Source organism: Pongo pygmaeus, chromosome 9 (genome assembly GCF_028885625.2).
Source record: "Pongo pygmaeus isolate AG05252 chromosome 9, NHGRI_mPonPyg2-v2.0_pri, whole genome shotgun sequence".
Classification (NCBI taxonomy): Eukaryota; Metazoa; Chordata; class Mammalia; order Primates; family Hominidae; genus Pongo; species Pongo pygmaeus.
The window spans coordinates 22,924,176-22,940,634 of record NC_072382.2 but is presented as its reverse complement, the minus strand read 5'-3'; the positions used below and the strand labels follow the sequence as shown (position 1 = coordinate 22,940,634).

The 16,459-nt window shown below is 54.0% G+C and overlaps 1 protein-coding gene across 1 annotated transcript in view; it reads right to left on the bottom strand.

Annotated features, from left to right (window-relative positions):
• Positions 1-395: 395 nt before the first annotated feature.
• ALX4 (ALX homeobox 4) overlaps positions 396-16,459 on the bottom strand; it is a 50,040-nt gene continuing 33,976 nt past the window's right edge. Inside the window, exons 2-4 of the mRNA XM_054439125.2 lie at positions 15,252-15,562; positions 7,463-7,591; positions 396-5,147 (exon numbers count right to left, since the gene is read on the bottom strand). Coding sequence (XP_054295100.2) covers positions 4,818-5,147; positions 7,463-7,591; positions 15,252-15,562 — 770 coding nt within the window. The 3' untranslated portion in view covers positions 396-4,817. The remainder of the gene's footprint in view (positions 5,148-7,462; positions 7,592-15,251; positions 15,563-16,459) is intronic.

The window sequence follows — 16,459 nt, the reverse complement described above, 5'->3', positions numbered from 1 at the left end:
CTGGTTGTGAAGACCTCACGGCACAGTCTGTGCCAAGCACACCCCAGATGCAGGAGAGGCAAAGAGTTGCCGCTGTGACCCTTTGGGCTGCCTGAGAAGTGGGCTCTGGTACCCACTGCCTCCTTCTAGCTTCCCTGCAGTGCAGACAGGTCCTCTGGGACAAGGGGGTTGGGTATGTCCCAGACCTTCGCAGGCCAGGCACCCCTTCTTTGTGCAGGAGCATCAGCCGGCCACCTGTTGTTCATCTAGCCCTGGTAATCCCTTCTGTACTGTGTCAGCAGTTCAAAAGGGCACTGTTAGTATTTTTTGCCGACTTCAATTAACGTGAGATTTCAGAGGCCTCTCTGATCACATTTCATCTGTCACAAGTCAGGAACAAAACAGACAGATTCCAGTTGAGAGGAGGAAGGAGAAGGAATTTATTGCAAATAACAACAACCAAACAGTTTGGGCTGGGCCAGCAAAGGGTGTTCTGGGAGTGCCCGGCTGCCTCTGCACTCCATTTTGCCCCATGCCTGGGTCCCTACATCTCCTTCCCATCCGTGTTCCTCCTCTCCCAAAAAAGATGTAAGTGCAATAACTTACTTTAAAAGGCAAGAACGTTTCTTTTAGTATTTTGCTATAATGTAGTTACATGGTGGTATAGGCAGTAAAACTTTATGGAACCGACCTCATTTTTTTTTTTACATTTTTCTGGATTTTTACTGTATTTTTAATATATATTTTTAATATTCCACCCCAGGCCATTAAGCTAAAGGAAAAGTTGCATTTATACAGGGTTAAAATATCTTACAATGAGAACAATAAGTATCGGTTGAGGTTCATGTTCCTTCTAGCACTCAGCTTTCTTTGTTCAACCACTGCACACCTAAACAGATGATTAGACATTGGAAACTGTCCTTCAAAATCAGTAGTATAAAGGCCTAGCTCTATGTGTGTGAGTGAAGAGGGAAGAAAGGAGAGGCCGAGGTTAGGTCATGGAAGCACCTTTCCTCCCTACAGCATCCTGAAAGAAGTGAAGTGGGGTTGATGGGTCTTTGTCACCTTCTTATTTTTTAACTGGATAGTCACAGAGTGTTCTCCTGGGGGCCAGTTTACCAACCATCCTCCCCCAGCTGGGCCTGTTTGCCTTTGCACCGGACAGTAAGGGCCATGAAACAGACCAGGAACCCCCGTGTGTCTTTCAGGTTCTCGAAGATGGCCCCCCACTGTCTAGCCCAGGGAGGGAATGACTGCATAAGCAGGGTACGTAGTTTTCATGGAAGCGTCCCTCTTGTCTGCCCAGCCGAAATGACAGGAGATGGGACACGGAGCTGGGTCCAGTGTGATCACAGCTGTGTGTGCTGGGGACCCACCCCACACTTGCTGCACCCATCCCATTGCAGTGTCTTTGAGCTAACCTGGCCACCATGCTTCCCAAAGCTGGAGGCACGGTAGTGAGTGCTGAGAATCAAGTATAGTTAAAAGAATTCAAGGAAAGTTCCAAAAGCCCATGTCCTCCAAGTGCTATTTCAGCCTTGGAGACAAGCCTCTCTGTGTGCCCCCCAGAGCCCTCGCTCCCATGCACCAGGAGTAGTGCTGGCATCTGGAGGGCAGTAGCAGCACCTTAGTGTCAAGCCTTGCCTGCTGAGACCTGTGCCCAGCAGGGACTGGAGGCTGTCAGTGTGGGGAGGCTGCCCATCCATCTGCCGGCTACCCACGACTTCATTTTTAAGTTGCCATCTCTGTTGAGATCTTACGCAGATATCCAAAGGAAATCCTTACCTCTCTTAGCTTATTCGCATAGCAATGAACCATGTGGCAGGTAGATGCTTCTCTCCACCTGCCTTCATGAGCTTTAGCTCCAGATGGCCTTGGGCAGCTGCCCTGACTTGCTCAGTCATCTTAGGAGCTGACACACCAGTGGCCCCCTGCTCTGCAGTGCAGAAGGCTGGGCCTAGCCACCTGTCTGGGAAGGGACTGGGCCCCAAGGTTCTCTTCTGGAGAACTGAGCTGCTGAGTGAATGCCCATGAGGCATTGGAGAGGGGAGCTCCATGCAGCACCGGCTGCCCCCGGTGCCACTGAGGCCCGGACCCTCACACCCTGGGTGGCACATCCCAGGCTCCTCTCTCAGCTTAGTCTCATGGCAAATACAAGTCAGGGCAGTCATGTCTCCACTCTGGGCCAGGGTCTTCTCTGTTGTGAAGGGACTCGACTAACTAGAGGGTTTCTAAGCTTCCTCCCAACTCAGTGGCCCTATCATACTTAGTGTGGTTAGGTAGCCCCCAAGGGCTGGGCCAAGCCACGGAGGACAGGCCGGGGGTACATGGCTGCCTTTGATGAGATGAACAGGAATGTTTCACATTGGCGTGTTTAATCCTAGACACTTCCTGGGTGTGTTGGGACAGGCAGCCATAGCCATAGAGCCTTCTAATAGATGCCTTTTCTTCTCAAGCTTTTGGGTTGAAATTTGCCTGACTTGGGTCTAGCCCAGCCAGAGAGCAGACGCATGGAGGAACTGAGTGCCGGGGGCCCCTGCGGAAGAGCCCCCTTAAAGCTCTCACTCTCCCTCCCTGCCTGCTCTGGAGCTACCTGTCTGTCCTCCTCTTTGTCCTGATTCCCTTGCTGTCCCTCCTGGCCCACTCTGGAGCTACCTGCCTCTCCTCCTCTTTGTCCTGATTCTCTCATGGGTGAGAAAGACCCAAGGTGAAAGTTCCTTCCTCCCCCATCCTTCCTCAACCATGAGCATTTCAGAAGGAAATGGGGGAGAAATGGGGAAACTGTTCCCAGCCTTAAGTTCTTCCTTTCCCTGGCTAGATTTTGGGGGAGTCTGGGTCACTTCAGAGAACCTCAGAACTAGAAAAAACTTCCCAAAAGTCACTCCAAATCCTCAAATATTTGAAACACTTAAAGCCAAGCCTCCAAGAACATTTAATTCAATGTCCAAGACCCTTTCACCTCTACAAGATCAATTTTAGAGCTACGGTTCACAAAGAGGTCTGACTCTTATTAAGGGAGGCTGCAGCCAGACCCTTCCTCAGCCTGGTTTCTAGAGCAGATGAGAACACCAGGCAGGCGGGAGACTGTCACCCCCAACCCCAGAGACCCTCATTCAACAACACCAAGTTTACCCTCAGCCCAACCCAGGAGGCCTTTCTGTGTCCGCGACCCTGAGCCTATGGGCCTGGCCCTACTCCATGACAGGAATCAAGGGAGAAGGTAGAAAAGGCGAGCGCCTGAATGCGGGGTGCTGCCTGCTGGAGGGACCCCCCCCCCCCCGGGGTCTGACAGGCCTGCCTCTGGACGGTTACTGTGTACTCCCAGCTGGGTGAGGGCTGGGGCTCAGGGCCAGACCCAAGCTGCAGGGGTCAGGCAGGCAGGCACAGAGCCCTGCTTCCTGGAGGCAGGAAGCCTGGTTTCAGGAAGGCATCCTGACAGCCCCATTTGCAATAGCAAAGCCACGCTGAGGAGCCCAGGCCAGGAGCCCTTCCACAGGCTGGAGAGAGGGCAGAGAGTCCTGGCCCCTATGGAAGAAGTGTAAGGACGGAGTGTGGAAAGCTGTGTGGAGAAAAACAACACCCTCCTAGTGCCTGGAGGGACACAGAGCCCCCATCTGCCATGGAAGGCTCCGGGCAGCGATGACACTGTGACAGATATGGCAGGGAGGACAGTCAGTTTGAGGCCATGGCAGGGCCTGGAGGCCGAGCATGGCCACATGTCCTCTAGCAAAGCCTGCACGCAGCTCTTGACCCTCTGCCGCCCGGCCCCCAAGCCCTAGCTTATGTGTTCCGCGTTGTGAGTCCTTCCATGCCGGGACACTGCTGAGCAGCCCCAGGGAGGGGCCAGGGTAGGGCAGGGAAGAGACGAGCCCCTCCGCATCCTCCTGGAGGCAACCTGACTGGGCTCTGGATGGAGAACAAAACTGCCCAGAACTCCCCCCTGTACCAGATGCCAGGCAGGCGGGAGAGCGGGAGGACTGCCCGGGCCCCTACCCCACCTGGATGCCTCCCCCTCTCCCAGGACCTTTCCTTCTTCTAGCACCATGGGAGCCCTTGTGGCATCCGTGTTCTCAGCCTCCCTCAGGTCTGGCTCCTCCCCTATAGTGTCCAGTGAGGGGCTGGCCCATGTCTCCCCTGGGGACTGGCATTGCTAGATGGCAGCAGGGGTCCTCGGCTCCAGCTCCTGTCGTTCTCTGCCCACTCCCTCCAGGTGTATCCAGCCCAGGGGACAGCCAGGATGCAGTCAGCCAGGCTCTGTCAGACTTGTCGCTGTTCAGGGGAAGGTGGAGGCCGGTGCCCTGGCCCCAGCAGGTCGGATTCCATGTGCTTTCAGGGAGAGAAAGATGGGAGGACAGGAGGCTGGCTCTGCAGGGCAGCCTGTGCTTCAGACACACAGCCACCGGCCTGGTGACCAGGGGACCCCACTAGGAGCGGGAAGGATGGACAAGACTGGGCTGGTGAGGCTGCTGGGTCTGCATGGAAATCTAGCATTGACTCATGGTCAACTAGGCAGGGCAGAGGAGCGGGCGGGAGAGAGAAAGCGCTTTCAGCTCATCATGGATGCGAAGCTGAAAAACGTGGCTACCTGGCTTTCTCCACTGCCTGTGGCCGGGAGCAGGGGTCAGGGCCTCAGTGCCAGGGAGGGGCCAGGGGCCTGCTGCCCCCTCCCTCCCAGCAGTCCACGGGGCCTCAGACTTGGGGCGGCTGAAAGTGCTGAGGGTCAGGCCCCTGGCCCAGGCTAGGTTCCTAAGAGGAAAGTCGAGTGGGAGGCTGGGGGCCTGGAAAACATGGGCGTGGCCCATGGTGTCCCGAGGTGGGGACGGGGCGGGGGTGCCCTGTCATGTGGCCCAGGAGATGGCCGCACTGTGCTCCTTGGCCTTCATGCGGAGGGCCGCGATGCTCGAGGTCTTGCGGTCCGGCTCGCCGTTGAGCTCGTAGCCATTGAGGCCTGGGCTGAGGCTGGCTGCTCCAAACAGGCTGCCCATGTGCGTCTGGCCCACGTGACTGCCAGCCCCAGACACACTCAGGAAGTCGGTGACACTGCTGGCCCCAGAGCCAGGGGGATGGGCATGAGGGGACATGCAGGCAGGCACCGGGTCGCAGGGGACCACGCAGGCTGGCACTGGTGAGGCAGCCCCGTTGTTGCCGAGCCAGGACGGGTTCTGAATCTGGGAGAGGAAGGGAGAGAGGTCACCGGCTGGCAGGCAGGCGCAGTGAGGAAGGGGCTCGCCCCTTCCCCCAGAGCACCTCTCCCCTCACTGTCCATCCTTCCCATGAAGCCCCTCTTGAGTGTTTAGCCTTGATGGACATCCAGATACCCCTGTGGGGGTGGCTTTTACACCTTGGCATCTCTGTTCCCAGGGCCAGGCTAGCAGCAGAGGGAAATTCAGTTCTAAGGAGTGACCTCAGGCTTCATTAAGGGTCCAGTGGAAGGGTGACACCCCAGCACCCCCCAGCTGGCTTCCTGTTTTTAGACTCAACTGTAGACTTGGCCTCCATCTGCGGATGGCAGCTGTGTCTCATTCACCTCCAGCTCCTCCCCAGGCCCCTCACATCCATAGGCACCTGAGCAAGGTGAGCGGACCTCAACTCAGAGAGCTTTGGCCTCGCAGGTTCCCTTGGGCCCCCACCGGTAGCAGGGAAGATGGAGGAGTTGGGTGAGGTGGGTGGCAGGGGCCTAAACCTCTCAGAAACCAAGGGTCAGTGGCTGAGGTTCCAGGGCCTGAACTAGGAGGCTTCAGAACTAACTCAGGATGGAAGGGGCTGCCTCAGGAGTGGACAGCCAGAGCTGAGACCGGACCTCCTCGTGCCAAGGGGGCGAGGGCATGCGCAGGGATGAGTTGGCCATCTTATCTTGCATCGGTGCCGCTGGGCTTCTCTTCCCTCCCCAACCTTCACCTGGGGCTCCCATCTTCCTCTGCCTTCTAGGCATGTATAAGGAGGTGGAGTTAGGGTGTGAGGGAGACCCGGGAACCTCTCAGCTTATGCACGCGGGATTCCTGGTAACCTCATGTGGGCTTCTGCTGGCCTGCCCTCCTGCATGTGTCTGGAGCACACTCAAGGGAGGCATTTTAAAGCAGGGAGAGGGAGCTCAGCCCCAATCCCAGAGGGAACCGCATTTCTCTCCACGGTGCAGGGGAAGGGAGAGCGGTTGGCCTCCATCACCCCCTCTCAGAAGAGGTCTGAGCACACACTGTGTGGTGCTGTAGGTGAGGTGGGGGTAGGAGGGGCGAACAGGGCCCTGTGTTGGTTTCTCCCTCCAGCTGTGCGCTCGGGCAGCAGAGCTCAAAGCCAAGGAGGGAGCTAGAGTTCCATCCTGGGAGGACAGAGGGAGGCTGAGTTAGGGAGGGAGAGGGGAGAAAGAAAATGGAAGAACATAGTGCGAGCTGATGCTGATGGTGCCTGTGTGAGACACCCCATATTCCTCAGCCTCACCTCCAGGCCTGTGCCCTAACCTCCTGCCCTCCTGCCGCATGAATCCCGGGCTGGGGGAGAGGGAACGGAGGGCTGGTCTGGCTGGAGAGCCAGAGACCATTTGCTAGCACAGAACCAGGTCAGGGAGAAGTAAAGGATGCAGGGGTGCCCGTGCTACTGGCTGGCTGCTGGGCAGGGCCGGGCTGGGAGCTGAAGCGGAGGCCATGCCAGAATGAGGCCTGAGCAGGGAGGGAGCAGCCACTTCTGCTGGGCAGGCTGAGGGGGGTCAGGAGTGGACTTGGACTTGGCCAAAAACACATCTCTTCAAGCATCCCAGGTGCCTGATGTGACTCAATACTTCTCGTCCCTTGCATCTCACACTAGAACAGGGGACTGGCTGACAGACACCCACGGAAAATGCTCTGGTGGGAGGGGAGGACACGGCCCCAGGAGCTGAGCGCAGGCACACAAGCTTTTTGAAACTGTACAATTCACAAAATACTTTTGCATGATTGAATTTAGACCTTACAACTGCCTGACAACAGAGCTGAGCAGATGCTTTTACCATGTCCAAGGTACAGGTGAAGAAACTGAGGCTCAGAGACTTGAGACTTGCCTGAAGTGAGAAAGACTTGGAGCTGGAAAGTAACCTAAGTCCCCGGACTCGGAATCCCAAGCTCATTCCAACTTGGCCACGAGTCCTGGAGATTTCAGAGCTCGCTTTCTGAAGAGACCCTCTGAGCGGTATCTGAGGGCCTGGTGGCCTTCTGCCTGCCTTGGTTCCGATGCCCACAGCAAAAGTGGCCAAAGCTAGTGGAGGAAAGAGCCGTTCTCACTGCCCCAACCTTCCCTTCCCTAAAGTTCAGCCAAGCCTGGTTTAATGATTAGTTGGATAGATTAACCCTGGGCCTCCCACATTCTGGTATAAACAGGCATACCCCTGGAATGAGACAGAAGGGCCGCCTGGAGCCATAAGTCATCTTGGGGTACCTGGGCTGTCCTCCAAGGGGCTCGTTCTCAGAACACCAGGGGCTGGGGATCGGTGGCGGCAGCTCAGGGCGGGACTTACCTGGGCGTAGTTCTCAGCTCGGGTGAGGAGGGGCAGCTCATACGCAGTGGAGAAGTGGGTTCGAACCTGCTGCATCTGCCCAAAACGCTCCCGCTTCCTCCACTTGGCCCTTCGGTTCTGGAACCAGACCTACAAGACACGAAAAAGCCATTGTCACCAGGGTGAGACGCCAGCCTGGATGCCTCACTTTCAGGCAGTGCAAACTGTTCCCCTGAGCCCCCCATCAGTTGCAGTGCGTTTGGGAAGTGGTGCGGCCACACATAAATATCAACCTTGGTCTTTGTCCTCAAGAGCTGACAATCTAGAATCATCCACTCTGAGCTGGGAAGGTATCTTACCCCCACTAGCCGTGGGCGTGATCCTGAGCCAGAACTTTATTTTTCTAAGCTTCAGAATCTAAAGCAGCCAAGTGTCACCACCTATAAAACAAGTCACTGGTCATCTTAGCAGTCATCTAACCAGACTCCTGTGGAGAAGCTGATAAAAGCTACAAATGCTCCTCCAGATGTGTTCTCCTAGACAATCACACACAGTTTTGCCACAGTTTTCCAAAAGGTTCGTGGCTCTCTAAGGCTTATTGGTCCAGATTCAGAATGCCTTCCTCCCTGCATCCTGTCTGCAGCCTTCTTGATGGAGACAGTCTCCCAGCTCAGAACTCCCCTGTGTTAAAGGGAGAACAGGGGCTCTGCTGGGCAACAGAGGCAGTCAGGGAAGACTTCCTGGAGGAGCGACAGGAGCTGGGCCTTGAATGGTTGACTGAAAGGAGGAAAGCCAAGGCCTGGGTTTAGAAACAGCAAGGCATGCTCCAAAAACCTAAAGAGGTCAATTTGAAGGAAGTGGTGGGAGAGAAAGAAATAGAGTCAGATCGCAGGGGGCCTTGAATGCCAAGTGAAGGGTTTTTCCTTCACAGCACTTGGTGCTGTCTGTAGAGGCAGTCGCTACAAAATGTTGTGTAGAAGCGTGGCCTGATGGTGAGAGGAAGTGGAGGCCCACCCATCACTGAGCACAAGTGGATGGGATGTTGGCCTGATTGGGAGTCCAGCGGGGGAGGGGAGGTCTCTGAATCAGCTGTGAGCACTGGGGTTTTTGGTGATGGGGAGTGTTGGGTCCTTTTCCTTTGCACGAGCATTTCTGGAAGGCTGAGAACTTTCCCAAGGCTCAAGAGCAAGAGCTGCCCTACCCCTGGCCCATGACTTAGGATCTGGAGAAGGGGTGATGGGGACGGGGTGGGTGAGAGAGGGAGAGTGAGGAGGGATCAGCTTCCAGGCCAGGAATGGCTTTAGGCTGATTCAGAGATGGACCATGGTGCTCCTCAGAGGGAGGCCTCTGCCAGCTTGATGTGCACCTGTCTGCTGGCTTTGCAGACTCAGATGCGAGTGGGCACACCTCAGACAGCACGCTGCAGACCGGGAGAACAGAGCCATGACAACAGCCTCAGCTGCAGAGCCATAAGGAGCCTTGCCAGGCCCTGCCAGGCCCAGGCGTCAAGAAAGCCAACTTTCCTGAGGTCCAGTCCCTGCTCTCCAGGTGGAAACGTTTCTTCATCCATCATGACCAATGCGGCTGCTGAGCTAAATATAGGAGTCAGCTCTCAAAATTCCTCTGCCTCAGAGCCTTTGAGCTTCCTAGGAACCACTGCGAGGAGGGGAGAAGGAGGTGTGGACGTGCTTCCTCACAGACGCTGCCTGGCCTCTTTGGGCATCCAGTGTAGCTGGCCAACGGGCAGGCTCATAGGAGCACTGGCATTGCCAAGGGCCTCAGTTTCTGCATGGCGAATGGTGCCTCAAAGTCACAGCAGGGGAGATAGACGGGAAATGCAGTCCAAGAATGTTTAGAGTACTTCCCATTTGTTTCTTTACAGCTCCTGACCTTTCTCACTGTCTTCTGCTAGAGGAAAGAGGTCCAGGAAGATGGGGATATATCTCATGTTACTGTGAGGAGGGTGGGGGTGAGCAGGGGTGCACATTAGTATGTTTCTCCACTCCTGTACCAACTCACTTTCCCCTTCCTAATCCTAAGCATGTGTGTGTGTGCACGAGTGTACCCACTAGTGTGGCTACACGCACGTGCATGTGTGCACACACATTGACTGGGGGAGGAGAAGCCTCTTCCCTAGAAACGGACCCTCTCCCCACTTTGGGGTCTCAGCCCCTGCCCTGGCCTCCCAGGGCCCCTTTTCCTCCAGGGATTCCTAGGGTCCAGGCCCTGGCCGCCCACTGGGAGCCAAGGACAGATGGGGTCTCCTCTCTGTGCTGCTGAAATGGGATCCCTCTTTATCAGCGGCCTGGGATGGGAGACTGGGGCCAGGATGAGAGAATGAATCAGAGGAGCTTGTTTTCATTTCATGTTTAATTTCCTGCAGGCTTAGCTCCGTCTTTCCGCTCCTTCCTCAGCCTCCCAGGGTTTTCTGTGGGGGAGGCTGGGGGGAGGGGAGAAGCCACTGGAGGCGCGGAGAGAGATGGCTTCTCTTTTTCTTTTTGTCACTGTGACTGTTGGGGTTCTCCTTGTGTCTCTGTGGGTTCCAGGTCCCCATGGTGGGACTGTGGAAGTGGAAGATGTCCCTGCAGGCTCTGGAACAGAGGATCCAGGGATGGGAGGGGAGGGACCCCGAAGAGGGAAGGAGATGGCCGGAGCCTGGCAAAGGGGTCTAGAGTGGAGGGAGGAGCCACGTGGGGGAGTGGAATGTAGGGCGCGGGCTCGCTGGAGCTGAGTGTGAGGGAGGAGATGTGGGTTATCTGGGGAAGACAGATGACCACGCGGGGGAGAGGCCAGCAGAGCTAGCACTGTCTTTGGAACAGGAGTGGAAGAAGGTCAGGCTGAGGGATTTATTTGAGGGCTGATGATGGAAATGGTGAGAGGCGGGTGAGCAGCTGGTGGGAGCAGAGGGGCCCACCTCCTCCCTCCTTCTTCTCCTGTTCCTTTGTCCTGGGGCCTTACCCTGTGCACCCAGTTCTGGCTTTTCTGCCCAGATCCAGACATGAGCTAGGTGAGCCTGGCCGGTCCTCAATATCCTCCCCAGTAAATTGGAGGCAGCAAGGGTATCCTCACGACCCCTTCTATGCTCACATCTGCAGGTCCTGAGGCTTGGAATGTCCTTCCATTTCTGACCCCTGGCGCCCCAGGGGCTCCAAGAGCTCCCTTCCAGATGCCACACCAACCCCCAGGCCCGCTCCTGTGCCTCCAAGCTCTGCACCGCAGGCCTGTCTCCACTGTGCAGCCCCAGGAGGACAGCCAACCACGAGGTCCCCACTGTTTTCCCGGTCTGAATGTCATACCTCAGGACCACCCCAGCCTGGGCCCACTCAACACAGGCCTCTCCCGAGGACCGGGCTGTGCAAGGAACCAACTGTCTTGGCGGAGGCCTCGCTAACCGCAGCCCATCTGGGGCCAGGGCGGGGTGGCCCAGGGCGGGGAGGCCTCTGTCTTATTGTCTTCAGACACCAGCTGCAGAGATTGGAATCCCAGACAGCAGAGAGAGGCCCCTGCAGCCCCCTGGAGCAGGGCCAAACCCCAGGCTTCTTCCCAGGAAAAGTCCATCTTGGGGCCCCCATTGCCCTGTCCCTGTCCCCACCACCACTCTACGCCAGCCACCTGGCTTGCCACCAGCTGAGTATGGGCCCTGAATAAACACAGTAGAGGCAGGCAGGGGGTTCCATCACCACCCCCTTACCCCCCCCCCCCCCCGCAGGGCACTAACTGCCAGGCTTAAGCCCCCACTGCCAGGCTTAGGGCTCAACCCAGAGGTCTGACGCACATGAAGATCCCACCCACCCTGCTGCCTTTATACAAAGAAAAGCCTCTGAACAATCTGGCATGTGTCCTTGTACAGTAAACTAAAGTCAAAGAAGCACTAGGCTGCGACTCAGGAGTCCCGGATTCCAGTCGCAGTGCCGCTACTGAGTGGCTGCTGTTAACTTCAGGTTATGACTTCCCACCTATGGGCCTCTTCTTCCTCGTCTATCAAATGGGAAGATGGGGTGATCATTTCCAGCACTACCGTTCTATAATTCTATGGTCCTCCCACTAGGTGATAAGATATGCAGCATGTCAGAGTTTCCCTTTCTGCCTTGGCTGCCAGGAAGCTCCAAGTTGAAGTTTGTGCTCAATGGCAAACATGAACCTTAGCCTAAATTTTTTTTTACCACATTACCTCCGCATTTCATGCCATTGTTCTTGTTTTTAGATTGAACAAATAAATCTTTAATTGTAAGCTACCTCAACTCCATTTTGGAAGTAGGTATAAGTGTGTGTGTGTGTGCGTGCGCATGTGTGTGTGCAGAGAACACTGTTTTAGTTGTATGGTGGTAACTGAAAAATGCTCTGTGTGCCTTTGTTTTCATGTTTTGTACTCAAAGTGTCATTCTTCTTTCAGTACTTAGTGAATTCTACGCCCGGGCACTCCCATATGTTTGTTAGGAAGCATGCATGCAACCCACATATGCAAACACAAATGTACACACGTACTGCACAGAAAATGAACAGGTTTATCCCACACCAACACAGCACCTACAGGGCTGTCCCATAACCAGCCATGCCCCTTTCTCTACCTACACCTGTGGGTCCTCCCCAATCCATTTGCTGGGGATCAGGCTAGATGCTAGGATATCTGTCCAAACTCAGGCATGTAAGGTCATGTGAGTGGCTGGTTGTCCAAATTCAAATGAGATCTGGGTGTGTGAGGGCTTCTGGATTCACAGGAAAGCCCCAGCTGCCCTGTCGTCCTTCCTCAAACATTCATTAGGCACTGGAAGGGAATAAAATGGCAGTCTTGCCAGGTGCAGTGGCTCATGCCTGTAATCCCAGCACTTTGGGAGGCTGAGGTGGGTGGATCACCTGAGGTCAGGAGTTCAAGACCAGCCAACCAACATAGTGAAATCCCATCTCTACTAAATATACAAAAATTAGCCGGGTGTGGTGGTGCACACCTGTAATCCCAGCTGCTCGGGAGGCTGAGGCAGGAGAATCACTTGAACCCGGGAGGCAGAGGTTGCAGTGAGCCAAGATTGCACTACTGCGCTCCAGCCTGGGCAACAGAACAAGACTGTCTAAAAAAAAAAAAAGGCAGCCTGGGCTGGGCATGGTGGCTCACGCCTGTAATCCCAGCACTTTGGGAGACCAAAGCAGGTGCATCACTTGAGGTCATGAGTTCAAGACCAGCCTGGCCAACATGGTGAAACCTCCATCTCTACCAAAAAATACAAAAAATTAGCTGGGTGTAGTGGTGCATGCCTGTAGTCACAGCTACTTGGGAGGCTGAGGCATGAGAATCACTTGAACCCAGGAGGTGGAGGCCACAGTGAGCCAAGATCACACCACTGCACTCCAACCTGGGTGACACAGTGAGATCCTGTCTGAAAAAGTAAAAAATAAAAAATAAATGGCAGGCTGCCCTCAGGGAACTTACAGCAACTCAACCATGCAACTCTTCAGCATCACTTCTGGTAGCTGCAATTTCTGAACAGCTACATATTTACTGATAACCACTAGTCCTTTTCCACATTAGCCATTTTGGAAAAAAAGTTTGTAGACTCTATTAGAGATGCCTCTGCCTTCTTAAACAGAACATGGTTGTAACAGATGAACCTTTTACTGACGCCTTAGAACAATGCTGCTGAAGATGCTTTCGTGAATTAATGCAAGAGTCCCTGGGGCCTGCTGAGGATTGCAGGGTTGGGGCATCTCTGTCCTAACACTGAAGGGCCCAGCCAACTGAGCTGCATGGCACTTTGCTGATTTAAAAAAAAAAAAAGATTTCTCTTTGTTCTAAAGCTATTGATTTTTCTGGCCCACTGGAGAGGGAAAAACTGCTACATGGAAACACTTTTTTGCTATTTCCAACATGCTTTGGGTTGGAAAAGCAGACTGATTATGACATTTATTTTGTGTTAAATTGAAACTTAAACTTGAGTGTGTGAATTTTGTCACCTGTATTTTGGCTACTCATGGGTCTTTTCTTTCTTTCTGATCCTTTCTTTGCTGTGAATTCATGCTGATCGGGGCAGACACAACTCTCTGGACAAGGGTTGATTGATCCACGGATACTTATTTTTTAGCCTTGATGCTCTGTGTTTGGCTTTCTCTAATTGGTGGGAATACAGTGATGAACAATCAGTGCTTGATCTCAAGGAAATCACAGTTTAGTGGGAGGGGACAAACAAGTAAAATAACTTAAGCCTGTCAACAATCCTGTAAAGAAGACAAAATAGGAGTTTGGCACAGTGTCTCATGCCTATAATCCCAGCACTATGGGAGGCTGAGGTGAGGGATTACTTGAGGCCAGGAGTTTGAGACCAACATGGGCAACAAAGCAAGACCCCATCTCTACAAAAAATAAAAAAACTTATCCCAGGTGTGGTGGTGTATGCCTGTGGTCCCAGCTACTCAGGAAACTGAAGCGGGAGGATCCATTGAGCCCACGAAGTTAAGGCTACAGTGAGCCATGATCACACCACTGTACTCCATGCTGGGTGACAGAGAGAGACCCAGTCTCTTTAAAAAATAAACAAAAATACCCAAAAGATAAAATGGGCCCAGGCATGGTAGCTCATGCCTATAATTCTAGCACTTTGGGAGGTTGAAGTGGGAGGATCACTTTAGCCTAGGAGTTTGAGGCTGCAGTGAGCTATAATTGTCTTATTGCACTCCAGCCTGGGTGACAGAATGAGACCCTGTTCTAAAAAGAAAACAAAAAAAATTTTTTAAATTTTTAAGAAGATAAAATAGGACAGTGTAGCAAAAGGTGAGCTGGTTTGATTCTGTTGGGTTGGGTTGAGTTCTATTGGGTTGTGTTGAGTCAGTTGAGTGTGTCAGGTTCCATTGTGTTGTGTTGTGTTAGGTTGAGTTCTGTTGGAATGTTACACTGGGTTGTGTTGTGTTGGAAGGGGTTGCGTTAGGTTTAGTATGTTGAGTTTCATTGTGTTGTGTTGGGTTGAGTTGAGTTCTATTGGGTTGTGTTGTGTTGGGTTGGGTTGAGTTCTATTCGGTTGCACTGAGTTGAGTTGAGTGTGTCAGGTTCCATTGTGTTGTGTTGTGTTAGGTTGAGTTCCATTGGAATGTGTTATATTGGGTTGTGTCGTGTTGGAATTGGTTGAATTGGGTTGAGTGTGTTGAGTTCCATTGTGTTGTGCTGGGTTGAGTTGAGTTCTATTGGGTTGTGTTGTGTTGGGTTGCAGTGAGTTGGGTTGAGTGTTGGGTTCCACTGTATTGTACTGGGTTGGGTGTTTTGGTTGTTGGCTGGTAATAGGGGGCTACTACTTTAGCCACAGTGGTCAGGAAGACTTCCCAGAAGAGGTATGAGTTGGGACTTGAAAAATGGAGGGGGATGCAGCCATTTAGGCAGAAGGAAGAGCTAAACTATTCTCTGTTTCTGCCCATTGGGATGCTGTAGACATTGTCTTCATGTTTGTCCTGTTTCCTGTCTAAGACATAGGCTTTCTAGAGCAGGGACCAGTAACCCTTCTCTGTATGAAAGAGCCAGGATTCTCACACTGTGTAAAGCCCAGAAACAGCCAGCAGCAGCCTTCCTGCCCCTCTGCTGGGGGCCCTCCTTCCTTTGCACCCCCCGCCACAGTGCAGAAGCCCAATATTAAAGAGGATAAAAGCAGAGTTGCTCTAGTTGGGACAGGGGCATGAAGGGCAGGCTAGGAGCCCCCTCTTTCAGGTTCTCAATGAACTGAGGAAAGGAAAACCATGGTGTGGTTGGTGGGCAGTCAGGAGACCCCAGCTGCAGCCAAGAGCCCAGGGACAGGCTCTGCTTTACCAGCCTCACTCCCAGGTGGCCCTCACTGACCTGCACGCGGGCCTCGGTGAGGTCTGTCCTCATGGCCAGCTGTTCCCGCGCATACACGTCTGGGTAGTGGGTCTTCTGGAAGACCTTCTCCAGCTCCTCCAGCTGGTAGCTGGTGAAGGTGGTCCGGTTCCGCCGCTTCTTGCCCTTGTTGCTCTCGGAGTCGGCCTTCTCCAACGGGCTGGGGAGGTCTGAGCTGGCCCGGTCCTGGGGCCCCTTCACCCCAGCCTCCTTGACACTCAGGTAGCTGCTGTCCATCCCCACAGTGTCAGAGTCAGGGGGTAACTCTGGCTCACCCAGGGAACTCTCTTTAGCTGAGGGAGGAGGAAACAAAGTCAGAAACCAATGGTTGAACCAAGCAAGAGAAGGGGGATGTCAGGGGGAGAGTGGGGCACTCGGGTAGCCACCCCTTGCCTTTTTCCTCTTAGAGCTCATTGGATGTAAGGTCAGGAGACTTGGCTTCTAATTCTGGCTTGCCATTAACATGCTGTGTGACCTTGGGCAAATCTCTTCCCCTCTCTGAGCCTCTTTGCCATTATCTTAGACTAGGTCCCTTCCAGTAACAATGTGTGTGAACCTAAATCAGCCAATCTGACCTCTGTGACCTTTAATCCCCACCTCATTGACCCTGAGCTCCTCTCTCTAGAGAGATTCCCTTCATTAGGACTTTTCTGGGCCCCGAGAATTCTGACCCCAGTGCCATGGCCTCCCTGGGTGGAAGGGAAACTCATTCAGCAGCCATGTCTGGCCCAGTGGGGCTTGGGGTGAGGAGGACCCACCATTGGGGCAGACAGGAGTGCCCCTCCTTTCCTGGCCTAGTCCCACCAGGAGTTCAGCAGGAGCTGTGGAGACTCTGCCCCAAGAGTCCAGTGCTGAGGAGTCAACACCTCCTTCCCTGCCCCCTAGCCCTGCACACTGATCTCACCTATTGTTCAAGAGAAGGGTCTTTCTTCCTTGGGGGTGCATGGGATTGAGGCATGAGCCACATTTCCTGTTACAAGCAGCTCCTGCCCACAGTTTACAGAGACTGCCCAGGCACCTTCATCCCCAGCACGCTGACCCCAGGCCTGGGTAGGTGTACATGAGCACAGCTCCCAGCCCCTACATCTGACAGATGGAACCCCCTGGCACATTCCTAGGAGCTCAGGACTGCAAGGACGAGTCAACCCATACCGGTTAAGGAAGAAGAGGTGGAGGCTGGGGTGGGAGAG